This window comes from Carassius gibelio, chromosome B6 (assembly GCF_023724105.1).
Source record: "Carassius gibelio isolate Cgi1373 ecotype wild population from Czech Republic chromosome B6, carGib1.2-hapl.c, whole genome shotgun sequence".
Taxonomy (NCBI): domain Eukaryota; kingdom Metazoa; phylum Chordata; class Actinopteri; order Cypriniformes; family Cyprinidae; genus Carassius; species Carassius gibelio.
The window spans coordinates 25,615,544-25,636,416 of NC_068401.1; the positions used below are offsets into that span (position 1 = coordinate 25,615,544).

Consider the following 20,873-nt stretch of genomic DNA (forward strand, 5'->3'; position numbering starts at 1 on the left):
TGGGAGTGTGTAGAAAATTCTGACCATACTTTGCTGTATATCACGTCACTTATTACTCGCTTAAAACAAATAATTTATTGTTCTTAACTCTTCCGCAAGGAGGCGCCAAAGCCTTACATTATATGTTAAGGGAGTTTGACAAATATTATTTTTTATTTTATTTAATATTTTATTTAATTATTTTATTATGAGATATCAACATCAAAGATTAACTGGTTAACCACCTTTCCAAATTACACGAATAGCTCTGTCAGTGCAGTTTAATGTTGGCCACCCCTCAGCACAAGGATATTCATCATTATTCTACATAACCCACATTGGTGACGATTTGAAGCACAGACCGGGACAGATTACACTCAATAAGCCTTTTATGATATTTCAACTGGTGATTGAGGGGGTTGACGGCTGTTGTTATGGTAACAGATTAAGGTCAGAGATGTACTAAACCACAGTTACCATGGAATTACTGCTGTCCAGATCAGGCGGATGCTGTGGGACGGAAAATACATAAATACCTAGCCTACTAAAACTTTTTCAATTAGACCTTAAATCTTTTTGGGATATTTCACTTCAATGAAGGAAGCACGAAAGTGCACTAAATGTTTCAAGTTTGCATTTAGTTATTAAACCCCTGTGTTATTTGGGTTCTAATGGCTGGTGGTTTTACTTTAAAACTTCACATGCACTAGTAAGTAACACCCTGCACGCGCACTGCAGTTTGAGCGTGATGTGAGGCGCTGAGGATGCTGCAGTAGGCTACTGATGGAACATTCAAAAGGCAACATTCTGCGTTTATTTTCAATCGAATAACAGAAAACAGTTTGTTGACGAGGAACGTGCTTACATGAACGTGAAATCCTGCATCGCATCGCCGTGAACTGCAGATTTTTCCCTTGTTCAATGATGCAGCTAGATTTCCTCTGCTCAGCTGCTTATGGAGAAGAGTAAACCACCAGTGCTGGATTGAAATGGATTTGATGTGTTTATTCAAAGCGTGTTTCTTTCAGTCGCTCTGATCGTGTAATATTAATATGGAGGGTGAGATTCCAGTCATATTGGAGCAGTTCATGAGCAGCCCTCTTGTCACTTGGGTAAGTTGCAGTTTTTAACATTGCATTTTAAGCAAACATCGTGTCGGATTGTATCAATGTGTCAGAGTATCTGAGCTAGCATGCCAGTAATCTCTGTGGAAGATCAAGCTGTGTTTGTCATGGCTTTATCAAGATTTAAAAAAAAAAAGGATGTGAACAGATATTGTGTGTGTGTAGGTCAAAAATTATATATATATATATATATATATATATATATATATATATATATATATATATATATATATATATATATATATGCTTGACTTGATGATGGAACATTATTTTAACAATAATTTGGCATTTTATTTTCACAAAAGTTATTTGGAACATTAAAGTAGACACTTCCATTTAAAAGAATTTCTATGAATATAAAATCACTTTTATAAATTTAATTTGATGTGGGATATCCCATATATATATATATATATATATATATATATAGAGAGAGAGAGAGAGAGAGAGAGAGAGAGAGAGAGAGAGAGTGAAGATAGTATATAACTCAAGTGTTTGGGCAAAACTAAGATGTATCTAAAAAGCTTCTTAATAGTCTTTTTTTCAGTGGAAGGTTCCATTCTGATAGCTTACTCCATTTACTGTAACAGCTTTCCCCATGATCGGGGCATTTCGTCACAAGAAAGTATAAACTATATAATGGTGAGCATATTTATGTAGCCAAGACTTTAAAGTTTGTCTCCAGCACTGATCTCTTTATTAGAGGTCATAAACCTGCCACAAGAAATATTCACTCACGTGAATTGTGGCGACCAGCCAGGACTTCACTGATGATTATATTTGTGCAGTTTCTTTAAATCACCCTCCATTGTGACTAATGAGTACTTAAAAGTATGAATATTCCATGTAGTAGTTTCTCAGTATGATATGTATCAGTCTCACAAATGCCACAAAACTGCTTGTTTAATAGTAGAGTGTGTCACACTGCTGTCACTTTATGAAATGCCATTTTAACTTCTCTTACATATCTGTGTTCCAAAGGTGAAGACATTCGGTCAACTAGGTGACAAAGAGGGGAGCATGCTCTCTGAATACACTGAATTAGTGGATGGCATATTCTTGAACAAAGTCATGAATCAAATGTAAGTATCTATTTGCACAGTTATATTATCCAAACACTCAGAATACATAGTAAGCATTCGATTAACTGTTGAGCCTAAATTATTAATCCAAAGCAATTTATCACTAGTTGAGTGCTTTGCTTAAGGGCATATTGTTGAAAGGCTTCTCTCAGTTAGTTTTCAGTTCACAGGTTGTCTCTACATGTGATCAAATTTGAGTGCCCCCATTTCAGACCCCATACTGTGAAGTTACCACCACCCTTCAGTGTTGTTTGCATGTAATATCGGGCAGTGTTGTAGACAGCATGTGTTTCAGCTTTAAATGACTCATTCCGTGCAGGAGACCCAAAACACTGTATGCTTTGTCATGATCATGAAGGAACACTTTGTAGTCGGTCGGTCGAACTGTTCGGCTGGACAGAATTTGGATGGGTGCATATGGGTGGCTTGTTTTTGCACCAGATTCTATTTTCATCTCAGACAAAAATCCATCGCTGTATTTAAATGTTAAAATCCAAACATGCATTTCGTTGCGATTTAAAGGATAGTTCATGCCCAGAACATGTTTTTTCAAAAGCTAAATAATCTGTAAAGATGCTGAGGTAGTAAACTGTACAGTATCAAGCTGGCCACAGTAATCCCACAGATCCAGGGAGGCTGTTGGATTAGAGCTTGATTTTAGATTTTTTTTTATTTATTTTTTTGATGGTGGTGTGGAATACATCCCAGACTGAAGGTTATCAAGGTCCAGCAGTGTTTCAGGTCACTGTGTCAGGACTCGGACCTTGAGCTGCTGAACTAGAGGATTTAAAGTCTCAAGACTCGACCTGAACTGAATGCTGCTGCTGCTTTTGCCTCTGTCTGTGTCTGCCTTAGTGCTGGCTATTTGAGGAATCAAGTCATGTGGAAAAAAAATGGAATGAATGAATGGATTGTGTTTTGTTGCTATTATTACTCGTGCCCCTTAGTCCAGGTTAATGTACTGAACAGGTCTTCAGACACAAGACGTCTCAGTTGCTTCTTGCTGAGTTGATTTTATATTTCAGGAGTAAGTCCATGTCTTTTTTCACAGAAATCCCAAAGGGACTGTTCAGGGTTTAAACAAAGTGAACAATGACGTTGGCCAGAGAGCTCAAAACCTGTCTGTTCTCATTTACCACATCAAATCATACTACCAGGTAAGGCACAGAGAACATTCATAAATAAATAAATAAATAATAATAAAGTAAATATATATAAAAGCATTTAAAAAACTTGATTAAAAAATACAATAAAATATAATATAAATATTAATATATATATATATATATATATATATATATATATATATATATATATATATATATATATATATATATATATATATATATATATATATATATAATAAAAAAAAATTTTAATCAAGTTTTTTAAATGCTTTTATTTATATATATATATATATATATATATATATATATATATATATATATATATATATATATATATATATATATATATATATATATATACATATAATATGATTCTGCATATTCCCAAATGGAAGCCGTCTGGGTGTAAGGACAGGGTTTGAAGTCAATCCCTAAAGTTCCTGCATCCTGCACATCTGTCCTTGTGGAAATAGCATCGCCACCAGACCTACAAGCTCCCCTCAAAGAGGCTGGCCTAGATATCAGTGCGCCAAGCCAACATCTGTGTAATCAGTAGCTGGGAAACAGCAGTGGCCCGGAGCAAAGCTGGAAAATGACCCATTTTACATCCCATGAGACCTGTCTCTCATGGTGCCGGCTAAAGTGGTCAAAGTAATTAAAGTGCCCTAAAAAACAAACATGCCAAATAATGGCCAAATAATTTTATACTAGTTTAATTGGTGGAAATTATGGCATTGTAGACCATGACCATATGTTGCCTTAATTTGTCACATTTTCAAAATGCAAATCTAAATTCCATGCAAAGGTGGGAAAATAAATAAAAATACTTTTAAAGGGTTACTCCACCCCAAAATGAAAATTGTGTCATTAATCACTTACCCCCATGTTGTTCCAAAACCATCAAAGCTTTGTTCGTCTTCAGAACACAATTTAAGATATATTGGATGAAAACCGAGAGGCTTGTGACTGTCCCATAGACTGCCAAATAAAATACACTGTCAAGGTCCAGAAAAGTATGAAAAGCATCGTCAGAATACTCCATCTGTCATCAGTGGCTCAACTGTAATGTTATGAAGCGACAAGAATACCTTTTGTACAGTAATAAGCCTCCTGGTTTTCATCCAAAATATCTTAAATTGTGTTCCAAAGACAAAAAAAGCTTTTACGGGTTTGGAATGAGATGGGGTTAAGTGATTAATGACAAAATTTTAATTTTGGGGTTGAGTATCGCTTTAATATATTGTAAAATAGTGTGAAAGAGTTGTTTGTGCTCAGCATCTTGAATCTTCAGAATTGTCTTTATCGTCCCTTGAGTTTTGTTAGCCTGAGGAAATTCAGAGCATTCAATCAGTGATCTAGCTTATTCAGCAAACTGAAAACAAAAAGGGACAGGCAAAGTAAGCCAACCCATACCTTTGTCGATTTGTCTTAGTATAACTTACACATTGAAAAGTCCTGGACTTTCTGGGACATCTGCCTTCCACAAGGAGACGTTATTAAATAATGCTGTTTAATAATTACAGTAATAGTACTGTACACATTGTGATACTGATTAAAGCTGAAATGCTCTGTAATGAATGCTCTCAAACACTGAGGTTGTCTGGTTTTGTGGCTTTTTGAGAAAGACTAATAAATCTTTTAGTGTGTGTAGTGTAATCTAACTTCTTGAATTACCTCAGTATTGGTCCTTTAATGTGAAATTAATAAAATTGCAGATGACGGTGGCCACAACATTGGAGTTCATCTGAATCACCACTCCAAAGTTGAATAATTGTCTTGATTTAAACCATCCCCCATGTTTCCTGAAGTGTTTAAGACGTCTCTGAACTATTATCCCGGTCCCTGGCCCTGCCTGTAATTTACAGCTTAAAACGGTTGAATGCAAAGAAACTGATGGCAGCTGTGGTTGTTTTTGCACTTATGATTGTCTGATTTTTAGACAAGATTCTGCATATTTCCTCTCTCTTATCTCTTATTTACTGCAGGAGACCCTGCATCAGCTGATTATGACGCCTCCTCCCAATGTTCTGCTGCTGGGCAGGAACCCGCTCTGTGGTACGTCAGCTCTTTTAAAAATAAAACTGATTCTGTGAAGAATAGTTCCAGAGGCTTCAATCTAATGATGTGCACATGAGCAATCCGTCAGGAGCTCTTAAAGAAAGAATAAAGCTGCTGTGTGAATTTTTATTTTACCTTCTGCTATAAAATACTGTCCTATCCCTCCCAGTCCTTACCTTCATGTCCTTCTGGGAAGTTTGCGCTTATTGTTTCAGGAGTTGTAATTATAATACAATATCTTGATATCTGTGATATATTTCTTCAGCATAAAAAGTGTGCATATTGATAAACATTTGTTTTGAATGACAGTATGTCCCTCATCCAAGTATGCTACCGTGCAAAAGTCTGGGGTCTCTAAGATTTTTTTTTGTCCTTGTGAAAACTGTTATTCAGCTAAATTTATCGACAGTAAAGACATTTGTTACAATTGATTTCTATTTTAAATAAATGCTTTTTGTTCATTAAATAATCTTGAAAAAAAAAAAAAATCATTCATATGATACTGAATGCTGGAGTAATGATGCTTAGGATTCAGCTTTGCATCACAGGAATAAATTACATCTCAAAATATATTCAAATACAAAACAGTTATTTTCAAGTGAAATAATATTTCACAATATCGCTGTATTTTTGATCAAATAAATGCAACCTTGGTGAGCATAAGAGACATCCTGCAGTGAACCAGATAATTGTGATCAAGCAGATTAAGGATAATTTCTAATCCATTATAAAGCATTTGTTTTGACTAATGAAACATTTTTGTTTTCTAGAGGAAGGTCTAGAAGAGATCAGGAAGTTGCTGCTACTGTTACTTGGCTGTTCAGTGCAGGTAATATGTCACTGTGTGCACATAGATTCTTTTAAACCGAGCACTTTACTTTTCTTTTTTTTTTCATTGTACATTTTCATCAAAATGAAGAAGATGCCTCTACTAATATGCAGACCTAAAACTCTCTGTTGCTGTTTTCAGTGTGAAAGAAAAGAGGAGTATATCGAGAAGATACAAAGTCTTGATTTTGACACAAAAGCAGCAATCGCAGCTCATATCCAAGAGGTACTGGAAAAAAACAACAAGAGACATAATTGCTTGGCAAATGTGACACATATGGGCTGGCTGATTATCTGTATAGTCGTTTAGTAATTATTTTTGATTGGACTTCTCAGGGAGAACTGATTAAAATCATGTCTGCCTGAAAGAAGACACCTACAGGCATAATGAGTGTCTTAATAACTTAACAAGATAATACATAATAAGTAATAAGAAACCCCTTTGTTTGCAGATTGTCAGCAGCATGTAGCTTCTATTATCTATTATGTACTTTCTTGCCAGGAGGTGTTTTGAATTGAGCAGTAGGTAGATGACACAAAATGCTGGACTTTTATAAAGCTATACAAACTGCTGACTGAGACATGTTTTTGCACTCCAGGTGACTCATTGTCAGGAGAACGTGTTTGATCTGCATTGGATGGAGATGGAGGGTCTGTGTCCGGAGGAATGGGAAAATCTCTGCAGAAGTATGAGCATTAACCTCAAAATGTTAGTGGACCAGCGAGACCGCCAGTTTGAGGTATCGTCAAAAGTCATTTAGAAATTTCAAAATTCATACTCTTCCCCACTTTTCTAGGAGATGGTCATTCGGTTTCAAAACGGTTTAGTGTGCTTGGCTGCAGTATGAAGGGAAATAAATATTAGCCGGTGCATAAAAAAATAAACAGCCTCTGCATTCGACTTTAAATGGTTATTGTGTGAAGCCAAAACAGTTTAGTTGGCTAACTAATTGATTCTGTTGTCTGACCCCCTCTCTCTTTCTCTGCTGGTAGGCCACGGTGGAGCTGATGCAGGGGAACGAGATGAGAACGTGTGTAGTGTTTGGTGAGGACTCCTCCCTCACAGAGTCGGCCAGCAGCCGGCTCCCTTTATCCCAGCAGCATCTGGCACTAGAGCTGACGGATGCTAAAGCCAAGATCAAACGCCTCAGACAGGAGCTGTGAGCAAATGCACACACAATAAAATGACCTACACATGCATAGATATGACGTATGATCAAACTGTTTATATGAGTATATGATTGCAATCTTTTTAGCAAGCAGAAAATCATGGTTCATGACTGTAACTTCCTGTTTCAATAGGAAATATGTCAACACGGGAAAGGAAACTGCACTTTTATCAAGACATTTTATGGGGTCTATAACTGTTAGTGATAGACAAGATAATTGCAGCCATGTCTGCATTCGTCAACATTCACGATTGAGCATTTTTATTTTTAAATTAACATTGAAAGCTTATAATATTCCAGTGTCCAAAAAAATATATACCTTCAAAATTCTTTATGCAATTAATAATCACTTGCACTACGAGTACATTATCTTATTTTTCGTTGATTTATTTATTTGCTAATTAATAAAGCTTCACTGATTAACCTGTGGTAGCTGGTTCTCTGGTTACGGTAAAATGTCTGTAGGAAGCTTGTCCCAGATTAAATAGACCCTGGCACAGTGCAGGGTCCGTCCTTATTCTGCTGACCCACTTTGATCCTCTTAGTGTAATGCTACAGACAGTCAACCCCCCTCGTTTCCACCCATCCAGCCTTCTATCCATCAATTTTTTCCATCCATCCACAAACCCGCTGTACAGTTCTGCTCACACTGCTGCACTCTTGAACTTCTATGTTGGATGTATTCTCCAGCAGCAATCGAGTGTTAATGTCTGACCAAAAACAGTACAGCTTTCTCAGTGTTTCAAAGTGAATATGTGATGTTTTTCGATCATCATTTATAGGAAGTAGACTTCAGTTTAGTCAAAAGTCAGATTAATTTTGCAATGGCATACTGAGCTATGAAATAACCGAGTTTGGAAAATCAATGACACAACAATTTTTAGGTGATTATACTAACTTTCTGGTATACCTTTACAATAAATGAAAATATTAATTTAATTTAAACATTATTTAATATCTTTATAAATATGATAGACTGACTTGATGTGAAAAATCCAATTGACTTTTGTCATAACCATACAAAAACACGGAGCACTATGCAGAAAAGAGAATTTAAAATAACTTTCTGTTTTTGGTGATTTTTTTTTTTTCGTGATTTCTCAAAGTTGAAGGTTCTGTTCATCGGTATTTTCATCAATATTTTTTTCTCTTTGGCTATCGATAGGTGCCTCTTGCTTGGCTTGTATACACGCTAGCATTGGTTAGATTTGCATGTACTTATGCGCACACATATTTAGGTGTGCAGTTTTGTACTTGCCTGTTCTTCTCTGATTGAGTGATTAGATGTTAATCACTCCTGTGAACCAGTGTGATTATTGAATCTTTAAATCTTCCGAACATCTGTTTCCTGTGTCGCAACAGAGAGGAGAAAAGTGAACAGCTCTTAGACTGCAGGCAGGACCTGGACAATGTGGAGGCGGAGCTTAAAAGACTTCAGCAAGAGGTACTAAAAAGAAATGTCTGATCTAAAGCTCCAACTATGAACATTCACCTTTGTTGCAATTTATATTTTCCTTACTGCCCAACTTCAGAACTTTAATTTTCAAAAGATAAAGTAATATTTGTTATTAAATGGCTAGGGTTTTTATTTTAAAGTTAGTTTTTTTCTTCCTTGCTCTTTCTATGCCGTCTACTTTTGTCCGTGGTCAGAACATGCAGCTGTTGACAGATGCACGAGCAGCCAGGATGTACCGTGATGAGCTGGATGCAATGAAAGAAAGAGCCATCCGAGCAGACAAACTGGAGAGTGAAGTGGCTCGCTTTCGAGATAAACTTCACAACATGAACTTTTACAAAGTCAAACTGGAGGTGTGTAAAGAGCGATGTTTATGTGTGCATACGGTACCATTCAGAAGTTTGGGGTTGGTATGATCCTTCAGAAATCCTTCTAATATGCTGATTTGGTGCTTAAAAAATAGAATTATTTGAACAATCAGAATTCTTTGATGAATGTAAAGTTCTTAAAAAGAGCATTTATTTAAGTTACTTACTGTCCCCAAGCCTCTAGTGTATGTGGATTTTTGCCGTTAACAGGAGCTGAAGGAGGATAATCAGGTGTTGATGGAAAGTAAGGCCATGCTGGAGGAAGAGCTTCAGAGTGTCAAAGCACGATCTGACAAACTGCACCACCTGGAGAAACACAACATCCTACTAGAATCAAAACTTCATGACATGGAGGAGGTGAGGAAGAAGACATGATTTCCATGAAATGGATCTGCCACAATATGTTCCATTTTCTGTTCTTGCCATTCCAAATTATTATTTTTATCTGCTTGACTCAGTTGTCTAATGTGTTTTAGGAAAGAACTGTGGACAGAAGACAAATAGAGGAGCTGCTGGAAAGGAACGTTATCCTGGAGCTCTCTCAGAAAAGGAGTATGGAAGAATCACAACGTTTGGGCTGGGAGCTAGAACTTGCAAAGAACCCTCAGCAGAATTCAGGTATATATAAACATTAGCACTGGCAACTTGACATGGCATCTTAAAAATGTGATGATCGTGGACCATTGTACCATTGAATAAGACCCTATGTTACTCCAAACCAAGATGTTGCTGTTACATAGAAGCACACAGTAGCTTGCAAAAAACTGTAGACTTGAATAAACCTAAAATGTGTCTATTGTTGTAGAGCTGAAGTCTTTGGGCCAAGAGGTAACTGAAAAGACGTGTAGCAGGTTGCTAAAACTGGAGAAGGAGAACCAGAGGTTGTTGAAGACCCTGGAAAAACTTAAAGGAACCAGTCATCCATTGCATGAGTTTACCTCTGAATCCAAACATTTTGAGGATAAATCTACTCCAGCATATGCCAACATGCACAATGACCGAATAATCATTAAGACCAGCAATCAGTCCCTTGACACAGAACACCTTCATGCATCTCTGGAAAGTATTAACGGCAATCTTCATTGCCTTGATGTAGAGCTCCATGAATTGGACACTGAGAACCATAGGCCTCAAGTCAGTTTCAACCAAAACCAAGGACAAGTAGACATAGAAAACCAAGGTCTAGTGCATGAGAACGGACATCTGGAGGAAGATAGGAGTTGTCTGGAGAAGGAGAACCGGATATTGCGGAAGCAAGTGAAGATCCAGGAGGCCTCCTTGGATAGCAGCAACCTGAAGATGGTGGTTCTTGAGAAGGAGAACCGTACCCTGGTTAAAAAGACTAACTATTTTAGTGAATCCCGTTCTAAGAACAAAGAGCTTGAGAAGGAGAACCAGGAGCTGATTCATCAGGCTGAAGTGGACAAGAGGATGTTGATGACCATAAGAGAGGTTATCACTACAGCGAATGCTTTGTAGATTATTACACTTTCTCAATATTCTCTTATTTTTCTCAAATTTACTGTTTTCCGCTCCAGGAGCTGCTGGACCAGAGGTTGAAATTGCAACAGAAAGAATCTGATCTTGAGAAATTGACATATGAACTAGAGAGGATGAGGTTAAACCAGGAGACACGGATGGGAGATCCCGAGGCTGGAGACCAGAGGTATGCAGACGTTCACTTCTACATTCAGAGAAGCCCAAGGTGATCCTTTTAAATATCAAATTCCTTAATGTCGAATGACCACCTTTTTCTTTGTCTCTGTCACTCCGCTCTCAGTCAGTGTAAGCAGTTGGAGTCAGAGCTAGAGTCTTCTCTAATGAAATCCCTGAAGATTAAAAAAGAGAGAATGGCTGCCCTCGAGGCCCGTCTGCAAGAATCAGCCAAGATAAACCAGCAGTTGCGACAGGATCTTAAAACTGTGAGTAGGAGCCAGGTCCAAAGCAAGATAGTTTACTTGGTAGTCATACTTGAATAGGGAAAGACCAAAACAGTCTATACATAGACTGTGACATGATTTTCTTTATACATATGATTTTTTTGCAGGTCAAACAGAACTATGAGGCATTGCTTCAGAGGGATGAGGAAGAAAAGGCAGAGGCAGGACAGTGTTCTCCACCAGAGAGGACATGGCACCGAGAGAGTCAGGAGGCCACGTGGGCATTGCTTAAGCTCAAGGACCGACTCATTGAGGTGGAGAGAAATGTGAGTCTCATGAAGGACCCAGTGTCAACAATCTGTTTAAATACTTGAGGGGGAATTTTAGCATGAAATAATGTTTTATTCCTGCTACGCATCTTATTAATTTAAGCTGTGTTAAAGACCTCCATTTTTTGTCAGTTAATGAAAGTTTGGGAGTCAGACTCACACCATTGTAAACATCATGCTGTACTAGTTGAGCTACAGAAATCGGCCATCTATGACTTTGGTTTTTCTTATGCAGAATGCAACTTTGCAGGCTGAGAAACAGTCATTGCAAACACAACTGCAGACATTGCAGGTGCAGTCAGATGGGTTGCAGGCACAAATAATTGCATTACAGCAGCAGACGGCTTCGTTGCAGGAAAGCAACACAGCACTGCAGACACACAATGCACAACTGCAGGTAAGTCACATTAAACTAAAAGCTATAGCCTTAATTGAACTGCTAATATTGCACATATTGGTATTCTAAAATATAATAGTTGCATGTACATAGTTTGGGTGTGGTTAGAGAAAGTTCCTTAGGTTCACTAATGCTGCATTTATTTTTATCAAAAATACACTAGAAGATAAATTGTGAAATAATATTATTATATAACTATCTCCTATTTTAAAATACTTTAAAATGTAAGTTATTCCAGCTGCTGTTATTCCAATCTTCAGTGTCATTTGATCCCTCAAAGACAAAATATTGAAAACAGCCGGGCTCTTTAATACTTTTGTGGAAACCATGCTAAATTGAGTTTTTAGGATTCTTGATAAAAAGAACAGCATTCATTTGAAAAATAAATCTTTTGTAATGTTTGAAACGTCACTTTTGGATCCATTTCATGTTCATTTCCTTCTTTCTAATGAATCCTCATTTTCTCTTAGGTAGAGAAGTCCACTGTTACTTCCCAGAATTCCTCTCTGATGGCTCATAATGCCCAGCTACAGCGGGGACGGCAGAGTTCGGAGGGTGAGAGGGAGGCCGCGATACGGGAGAGAGAAGATCTGCGCACCGTTAATGAGCTTCTTCTCCGGGATCATGAGAGACTGAGCGTCCTGCATGAGAGACAGGCAGCAGAGCTGGAGGTGCTCTCTCACAGGTACTCCACGATGGAGAACAGTCACCGAACCCTGGAGATAGAGCACAGATCACTGGAGGACAGGTCAGTACATACACAATAAGATTAGTTTTTACAAGATGATGATTTTACAAGATGATGATTATCTGTGTAGTGATGTAATACCACATGTGTGTTATATATGTGCTGCTTTAGACAAGCACTATTAAACCATGACACTGTTCATGTCTGCCTGATTCCAGGTATAACACGCTACTTCAGCAGCGCGCTCAGCTGGAGGGCTTAGAGAGAGCTCTCAGAGAAGAACAGCAGAAGATGCAGAATGAGATATGCACAAGCAGGAGCACAACCGCAGAGTGCCAAAGACTCCGAGATGAGAAAGACTGGTCAGTGTTGTGTGCGTTTAAATATTTTAGTTTGATTCCTTGGTGTTCAGTACAGAAAACGGAACAGAAAACAGCTGTAACGCTGAGGGTAAAGGGACTCGATTATGTTTAACCCTCATGATCATGACCTGAAGAGGCATTTCTTTTTCCCTAAAATGCTGGTCAGTGTTATCGCATTGGACCAAAACTTACTGACTTTACTTACACAGGTTATAACAGTTTCCCTCCTAAATCTGGATAATTTTTTTTTTATTTTGCATTTTAAAAAATCTTACACTTTTACGGGTGTTACCAGACTAGCCTACAAAATATTGCTTATAAAAATTTTTATTTTGCTATATTATTATTAAATACTGAATTCAGTCTTTTTTATCAATTTGTTTTATTTCAGTTAGCAAAGTTGTACTATTTCTTTCTGGAATTGATTGATTGCAGGCCTCATTTATCTGAGTTTACTCACATCAGTTTTTGAGTGAACATTGCCAGAGTTATCCACAAATAATGCTTTTTTATTTTCTAAAAAAAAATAAATAAATAAGAAGCTGCATAGCTCTTCAGTCATTTCCAAAAGGAATCACAAAACCTGTATTGATTGAAAGAAAACAAGTTGACAAAAAGATAGAATCCAAGATTTGGGGATAATATATAGCATAATGAGAAATTCACGAGCAGATTTTAAAAGGGCAGTCATTTTGGACAGGGAACACCAATGTACATAAAGGATTTTCGGTGTAAAATTGCAAACATTCTATTTTAGAGCTAGTGTTAATCTACAGTAATATAATTACCTTCATATATAAATGTGACCACAAAACCATACAACTATGCAAAAATGGGTGCAAAAAGATCTAAAAACTGAGAAAAGTATTTTTAAAATTGTCCAAATGAATTCTTAGCTATGCATATTACTATAAAAAATTCAGTTTTGGTATATTTACGGTAGGAAATTTACAAAATATCTTCATGGAACATGATCTTTACTTAATATCCTAATGATTTTTGTTATAAAAGAAAAATCTATAATTTTGTCTCATACAATGTATATTTTTGGTCATTGTCAAAAATATACCCCAGCACCTTAAGACTGGTTTTGTGGTCCAGGGAAACAAATATTAGATTGTATAATATATGAATAGAAAAAAAGGGTTTCACATCTTTGAAACACTGCTTTATCCCCCTCCCAGGCTGAATCAAACCTACCAGAAGCTGCTGGCAGAGAATGAGGATCTTCAAGTTGAGCAAAAGAGCATAAAGAGCCAGTTGAACTCCTGCAAACTGGAGCAGACACAGCTGGAGTCAGAGCTGTCCAAACTCAAGGAGCAGAACCAGCAGCTGGAAATCACCAGCATTAAACTGGCCAACCAGTGTGAGGTGCGCAGCAGTTCACTCAATCAGAGCAGAATGTTCTTTGGAAGATTTTACTTCCATCTTTTACACATCTGCAGATCATGTCATCATTCATGCTGGTTAATACTGGTAGAAAGAACTTGGAACTTGAACTTGGTTGTATTTCAAACAAAACTACTAATTAAATACTGTAAGTTCATGATGAATCGCCTTCTTTTGTGCTTCCGTTCAGTTGCTGACCCAGCTGAAGGCGAACTTGGAGGAAGAGAACCGTCACTTGCTGGACCAGATCCAGAACCTGATGCTGCAGAACCGAACCCTGCTAGATCAGACCATAGAAAGCAAGGACTTGTTCCATGTGGAGCAGAGGCAATATATGTGAGAGACATTTGTTTTGTCTATGCAGCATAGAAAGCATAATAATATTCAGAAAAATCTGCAAAGCAGTGGTTCTCACTTTATGATTGATCACCAAAGTTATCTATGCATAGTTAGGATAACACAACAAATAAATTACTGAAGGGAAGAAAAACAATTCCCATATCTTTAGCTGCTGACATCAATGTCTGTGCAGAAATGTAGCACAAATTTATCTGCTGCTTGGTTGAAGCCAATCAAATTACATAGATGCCAACATGGGAAGGTTCTTCGACATTCCCTTATCCTCGAAAACCATGAGGAAAACTAGGTTAAAAAACATAACCCAGTCAACATTAAATATTAGCTGACCTGCAAATTAACATGATGTGTGCTGCCTACTATTTGTTTTGTGCTGTGTACTTTTTTTTGGTATTTTTTTCTATAATAAGTTATATAACTGGATGCAAAATCTGAGAAATGAAGAAAAAGCGGTCTTTTAGCTAAAGAACTGGGGCTTCAAACGCCACCGTTTTACCATATTCCTCTATTTTCTTCCCTCAATTTAGACGAGTTGATACGTACCTCTCCCATCTCAGTGCGTGCACTCAGTCGCTGTAGTGCACGGCACCACTATGCTAGCGTTTAGCTTAGGACCATTCATTCCTTAGGATCCAAACAGGGATGAATTTAGAAGCCACCTAATTCTTCCATGTTTTCCCTATTTAAAGATGGTAACATGAGTAGTTACACAAGTAAGCATGGTGACACAAAATAAAACATGCAGATTCTCTAAGCAGATAAAAAATTATAACTATAATGTATGGTGGAAGAGCACTTCACAGTGATATCATCACTCCTGACCCTAAGGAATGAATGTTGCTAAGCTAAACGCTAACACAGTGATGCCATGCGCTACAGCAATTGAGTGCACGCACTGAGATGGGAGAGGTACATATCAACTCTTCTAAGTTGAGGGAAGAACCTAGTTGAATATTGTGACGAGTGGGGCGGGGCCGAGGGACGTGGGAGGAGCGAGGCCGGTGTAGTGATCGGAGATGAGCTACACCTGTTCGACCCACCAGTCTCGAGACCCACCGAGGAGATGGAAGGATATAAAACTGGAGCGACGACAGTGAAGGACGAGAGAGGACCAGGCCTGGGCTTTAGTTGATGTTTGCTTTTTATTTGTTTTGTGTTTATTTTGAATTATTAAAATGTTTTGATTGTCCGCCGGTTCCCGCCTCCTTCTTCCCGATGATTATGGAGTTTTTATTATTACAAATATGAAAAAAAGGTGGCATTTTCCTTTCTAATTAGACAAAATGAGCATTACAATAAGCTAAAGCAACTTAAAATCAAAAGAGTTCACCTTCATCAACCCTTTTCTTTTTTTATCTTTGAAAAATCAGTATAGTTAACTAAAACTAAAACCATAAAAAAACTTGTTACATGAAATAAAATAAACTTGAAATTGAAATTGATGGTACATCAAGCTCTAGACATGTAAGCTCTAGACTAACTGTAATGTTATTTTTGACAGAGACAAACTGAATGAACTCAGAAGGCAGAAGGAAAAGCTGGAAGAGAAAATCATGGATCAGTACAAGTTCTATGACCCATCACCACCACGCAGGTACCATCTCATGACGTGATGAAGCTTTTTACATAAAACAATCCAGATCCAATGTTAATTCATCATAATTTCTGTCTTCAACACTTTATCAATGTAGACGGGGTAACTGGATAACGCTGAAGATGAGGAAGTTGATAAAGACGAGGACTCGAGATCAGGAGCATGTTCGTTCCTCATCTCCCCAGCTCCGCTCCGAGTCATGCGAGGGTCTGGATGACCTGCGCTGCAATGACAACGGCTCCTCTGTGGGTTCCCAGGGCTCTGAGGAATCTGCTTCCAACTCCCTTAATGGTGACACCGTGTCCCCTAAGAGGAGCAGCAGTGAGTATAACCTCAGTTACATGAAACTGTCACAGTCCAGCCATTCCAGCCAGGAACATCCAGAAACAAGCCACTCGGTCAGCAGCAAACCCTTCATCCCAACATCCCAAGGTCATGAGAAGGAGAACGGAACAATTTGTGGCAGACGACTGTCATGGGGTGCCCAAGCAAAGGATAGATATTATAGTAATTCACCTCTGCTGATTAGAAAACTCCTCAAATTCTGCCCTAAGCAAACCTGCCACAGAAAACTAAAAGAAGAGTTCAGTTCTTGAAAATAAACACTTATTTGACCTATGTTTCCTGATTTATGTGAAGTCTGTTATCTGTTTTGGTCCTCCGTTCTTTTGCACATAATATTTCAGTAACACTTTATTTTAAGTTGTCCTTGTTACACGTGTTGCATGTACTTACTATTATAAAAGCAATAAGTTATGCATAATTGCATGCAAGTAACCCTAATCCTAACCTTTTAGTAAGTTCAGGTACTTAATTAATATTACTCTGTACTTTAATAAATAATTACAATGTAACAAGGACATCTTTAAAAGTGTAACCAATATTTCTTATGTTTTTAAAGGAGTCATATCATGAGGAATTAAATGTTGCTTGAGATAAAAGAGAATTTTCAGAACTCTGAATTCTGATCTGAAATTCAGTCAAACAATGCAAATCAATGTGGTTTAAAGCAAAATAAAAATAAAAGATATGTAATATTTCAAAAATGAAATGGCCTCTTTAAAACAAGAAATACATGTGCCATAAAATCATATAATTTAGCAAAATGTCTTAAAATTACAAGTAGGTAGCAAAGAAAGAAGAGTGATGTACTGTATGTGTCTCTGGTTGTTTTGTGATTTTTTTCATGTTCTTTCCTTCAGAAGAATTTTCTTCTTTCACAAACCTTCTTATTGTCATGTTTTTTCCTCCCTCATTTCCTGTCTTCATATTTTCCATTGTGGTGATCAAGTCAGCACCCTGAAAATGTTTCATGTTAAGCGTAACAAACCAAAGGATAAAGACAAAGCCAAGTCTCTCTTCCGCCGATCTCTGTGTAAGACCTCACATCCTGCCTTTCCTGTAACAGCTGTGCCTTCACTTTCAGTGCTTTTTATTTGAATACATGAATAGATTAACAATCATCAGCCATTAGAGCTAAAATATAAGCAAAACTGTTTTTAATCATTTTCGAAGTAAATCAATGCTTTTTATTCTTCAGTGAAAATGATAATGGAAGATAAATGCTTGAACTCCCTCAAGACAAATGCTGCCTCGCCTTTGAGCCCCATAAAACTCATCTCATGTCATCTTCATGTCTTGTCACGTTCCATCTCAGCCATGAATGACCTGCTGCAGTCAGAGGGATGTTTGGATGAGGACTCTGGGAAGCTGGAAGATCAGCCAGAAGAGCAAATAAAGCAGCACACCACTGCCATTTCAAAAAAACACTCCACATCATCATCATTATTTCATCACTACTCTTCCATAGACAATCATTCAATAATCTGTGATCAAGGTACTAGGTCAGAATGCACATTATTACGTTTATCTGTCCTGTTTTTTGGATCCTACCATCCATAAGACCTTAGAAACATGACAAACCCAGAAAACTATAGCAACTATAAAGATATATACTGTAATATAAAAACCAAGCAGAACACTGCATAGCAACACCTTGGGAATCCAGAACACAACAACAGGCTAAGAAACACAAAATTTGTGTCCCAAATGTCACACTATACCCTATACACTTATATACGATTTACTTAATGCACTCAACCTTGTAGGGCATAGAATAGTGCACAATTATGTAAACTGAGATGCACATTTTAGGAAGTGCATAGAAATGCCCCGGCAACCAACCAGCAAAGTACCCTGGCAACATCTAGAAAGCCACTCACCTTAACAACCGCAAATAAACATTCTGCCAACCAATAACTTTGTATTGCGCCCACAACTTTCGCATGGGCAAGCACCATTTCTATGCTTTGCTGCTTTGCAAAATAAATGTCTTATTAGTATTCATCCACCATTGATACGTCTGTCTCAAATAATAACTGGAATACAGTGTGTATCTAGATTATCTAACTAACTGTTTACACATTTTTTCCTTCAAGGTAAAGATTTCCAAGGAGACACAACTCCACCAAGGCTAGCAAATGGCACTGAAGGCCAAGATAACGGTAAGAATTTGATTGTAGAATACACATCTCAGAGTGATGCATGATCCTGTTGATCTGTTGAAGGAGAAGTTCACTACAATGAAAATTTCCTGATTATTTACTCACTCCCGTGTCATCCAAGATCCTCTCAAATTCATGCCTTTATTTCTTCAGTCGCAAAGAAATTATTATTATTACTTATTTTTATTTTTTGGGGGAAAAAATCCAGGAATTTTCTCCATATAGTGGACTTCAATGGTGGGCAATGGGTTGAAGGTCTAAATTGCAGTTTCAGTACAGCTTCAAAGGGCTAAACACGATCCCAGCTGAGGGATAAGGGTCTTATCTAGTGAAACAAGTCGTCTTTTTCTAAGAAAAATTTAAATGTGTATTCTTTTTAACCACATGCTCATCTTGCACTAGCTCTGCAATGCGCATCTTCACACATTGGGTAATCATGCTGGAAAGTTCACGCGTGGTAAGTTCTTCTTATAAATTTGTTCTTATAAAGTATTTTTCTTAGAAAGTTACTGATCGTTTCACTAGATAAGACGCTTATTCCTCAGCTGAGATCGTGTGGAGCCCTTTGAAGCTGCATTGAAACTGTTATTTGGACCTTCAACCCATTGGCCGCCATTAAAGTCCACTACATAGAGAAAAATGTTTTGCTCAAAAAAGTGAAGTGAAGAAAGAAAGACTTGGATCTTGGATGACATTGGAGTGAGTAAATTATCAGAAAAAAAAATGTCATTCTGGAAGTGAACTAATTGAAATTTTCACCAGGCCTGAATGGCAAATCGAGTCGTGCCCCAAGCGCGAGCAGTGGCGAGTTCAACTTAAGCCTGGAGAACGAGGCCTGGTCCAGTGATAGCAGCCCCCTTCCAGATCCTATCTCGTCCAGCCGGCAACGGTTCAATGACTCCCCTTCCCCAGCCCGACCCAGCCACGCGGATCTCAGACAGGGCTACAGCTCCTCAGGGAGTGGAGTACGCAGAACCAGCAGTGGCAGATCCACTGGAGAGCGTTCAACCCAAAAGCTGGACAAAGCAAGCATTGGACTGTATAAAACTCATAGTGTGCAAAGTACAGAGTCTAAACCTACTCTTGAGATGCAGGGGAAGGCCTCCTCCATATCGGGCTGTTTGAACTGCTTTGCCACGCCGATGCGAAGCCCTAAAACAGGCCAGGCTCCGTCAACTCTGCCCCGGGCCAGCTGTGTCATCTCAACGTCAGAGGGCAACAGTCGACGTGCTAGTGTCCACAGCACTATGTCAGTGAAGTCAGTGGGAGCTCTGTCAAGTAAGAACTGTGCTGAACCTCAGCCTGACCCTAGTGATGAGGTTTTAAAAGAAAGCCCTGACGTGGAAGAGAAAGACCACAAACCACAACAGCTTTTTGGTTCACCATTCACCATTGATTCGGTCTTCACAAACACAATTTTCAGTGAGTGAAGCTGAAATGATACCAGTTAGAAAAGGTTCTATGTAAACCCCTTTACTGAAATCATACCAGAATCATATAAATACAACCATCTTATTCTAACCATGTAAAGGCAACTATGCCTTATGATTATGCCATCTCTGAGGTTAATTCAGGCATAATCAGTCAGGAAGCCCCCAAAAAAACAATCCTCATCCTTGAACAACCCTTAACTATGGTCTTTAAAATATCTTGGGTGACACATGTAGTTTTTTTCCACATCAATCCATATTTTGTCTCTTAATCTTTTTTGTTTGCATTTTAACCTGTGTGGTAACTAATCCCATGTGTTTTTGTTTTGTTTGTTTTTTGATTTCATGCATGAAGGTTAAATCTGAAATAGAAAATGAAATACAAGTGTCCCTCTGAGCATGTAGCATCAAAACTTCTGTGGTTCATTTGTCCCAACTACTGTATATTACAGTTCTTTTCCTTTTTGCAGTATTGAAGAGCAGTATTTTTAACTGGAAATGCACCTTGTGTTTGTTAAAAACCAGTAAATATCCTTGTTGCTTAAGTTTCATCATGTTTTCCTTCTAACGTAATACAACCTCCTAGTTTGTTTGTTGTGCTGGTTTGTGCTCATGTTTCCTATTTGTAAGCAGGTTTGAAATATAAATAAAAAAAGACGATTTTGAATAAAAAAGCCTCGGACAATGTGGTTTTTAATGATTTTGGTGGCTCAGTTGAAATTTTCATTAATTGAAATTTCAGGACGTTGTCT

At 37.8% G+C, this 20,873-nt stretch overlaps 1 protein-coding gene across 2 annotated transcripts; it reads left to right on the plus strand.

Moving 5' to 3' along the window:
• Positions 1–459: 459 nt before the first annotated feature.
• On the plus strand, positions 460–20,789 carry ccdc88aa (coiled-coil domain containing 88Aa). 2 transcript variants are annotated; one of them, XM_052558033.1, is made up of 27 exons: positions 460–1,091; positions 2,085–2,185; positions 3,237–3,342; positions 5,298–5,367; positions 6,141–6,199; positions 6,341–6,424; positions 6,798–6,938; positions 7,192–7,358; positions 8,730–8,811; positions 9,018–9,176; positions 9,402–9,548; positions 9,668–9,809; positions 9,997–10,643; positions 10,730–10,857; positions 10,972–11,113; positions 11,239–11,397; positions 11,636–11,797; positions 12,268–12,545; positions 12,704–12,847; positions 14,032–14,218; positions 14,427–14,572; positions 16,095–16,187; positions 16,285–16,508; positions 17,479–17,562; positions 17,845–18,024; positions 18,626–18,691; positions 19,454–20,789. In XM_052558033.1, the coding sequence occupies exons 1-27, from the start codon at positions 1,032–1,034 to the stop codon at positions 20,119–20,121; spliced, it is 4,626 nt and encodes a 1,541-aa protein (XP_052413993.1). In that variant the 5' UTR covers positions 460–1,031; the 3' UTR covers positions 20,122–20,789. The 2 variants fall into 2 exon arrangements, with proteins under 2 accessions (XP_052413993.1, XP_052413994.1); XM_052558034.1 differs by lacking the exons at positions 17,479–17,562; positions 17,845–18,024 and having other exon boundaries at positions 464–1,091.
• Positions 20,790–20,873: the final 84 nt, after the last annotated feature.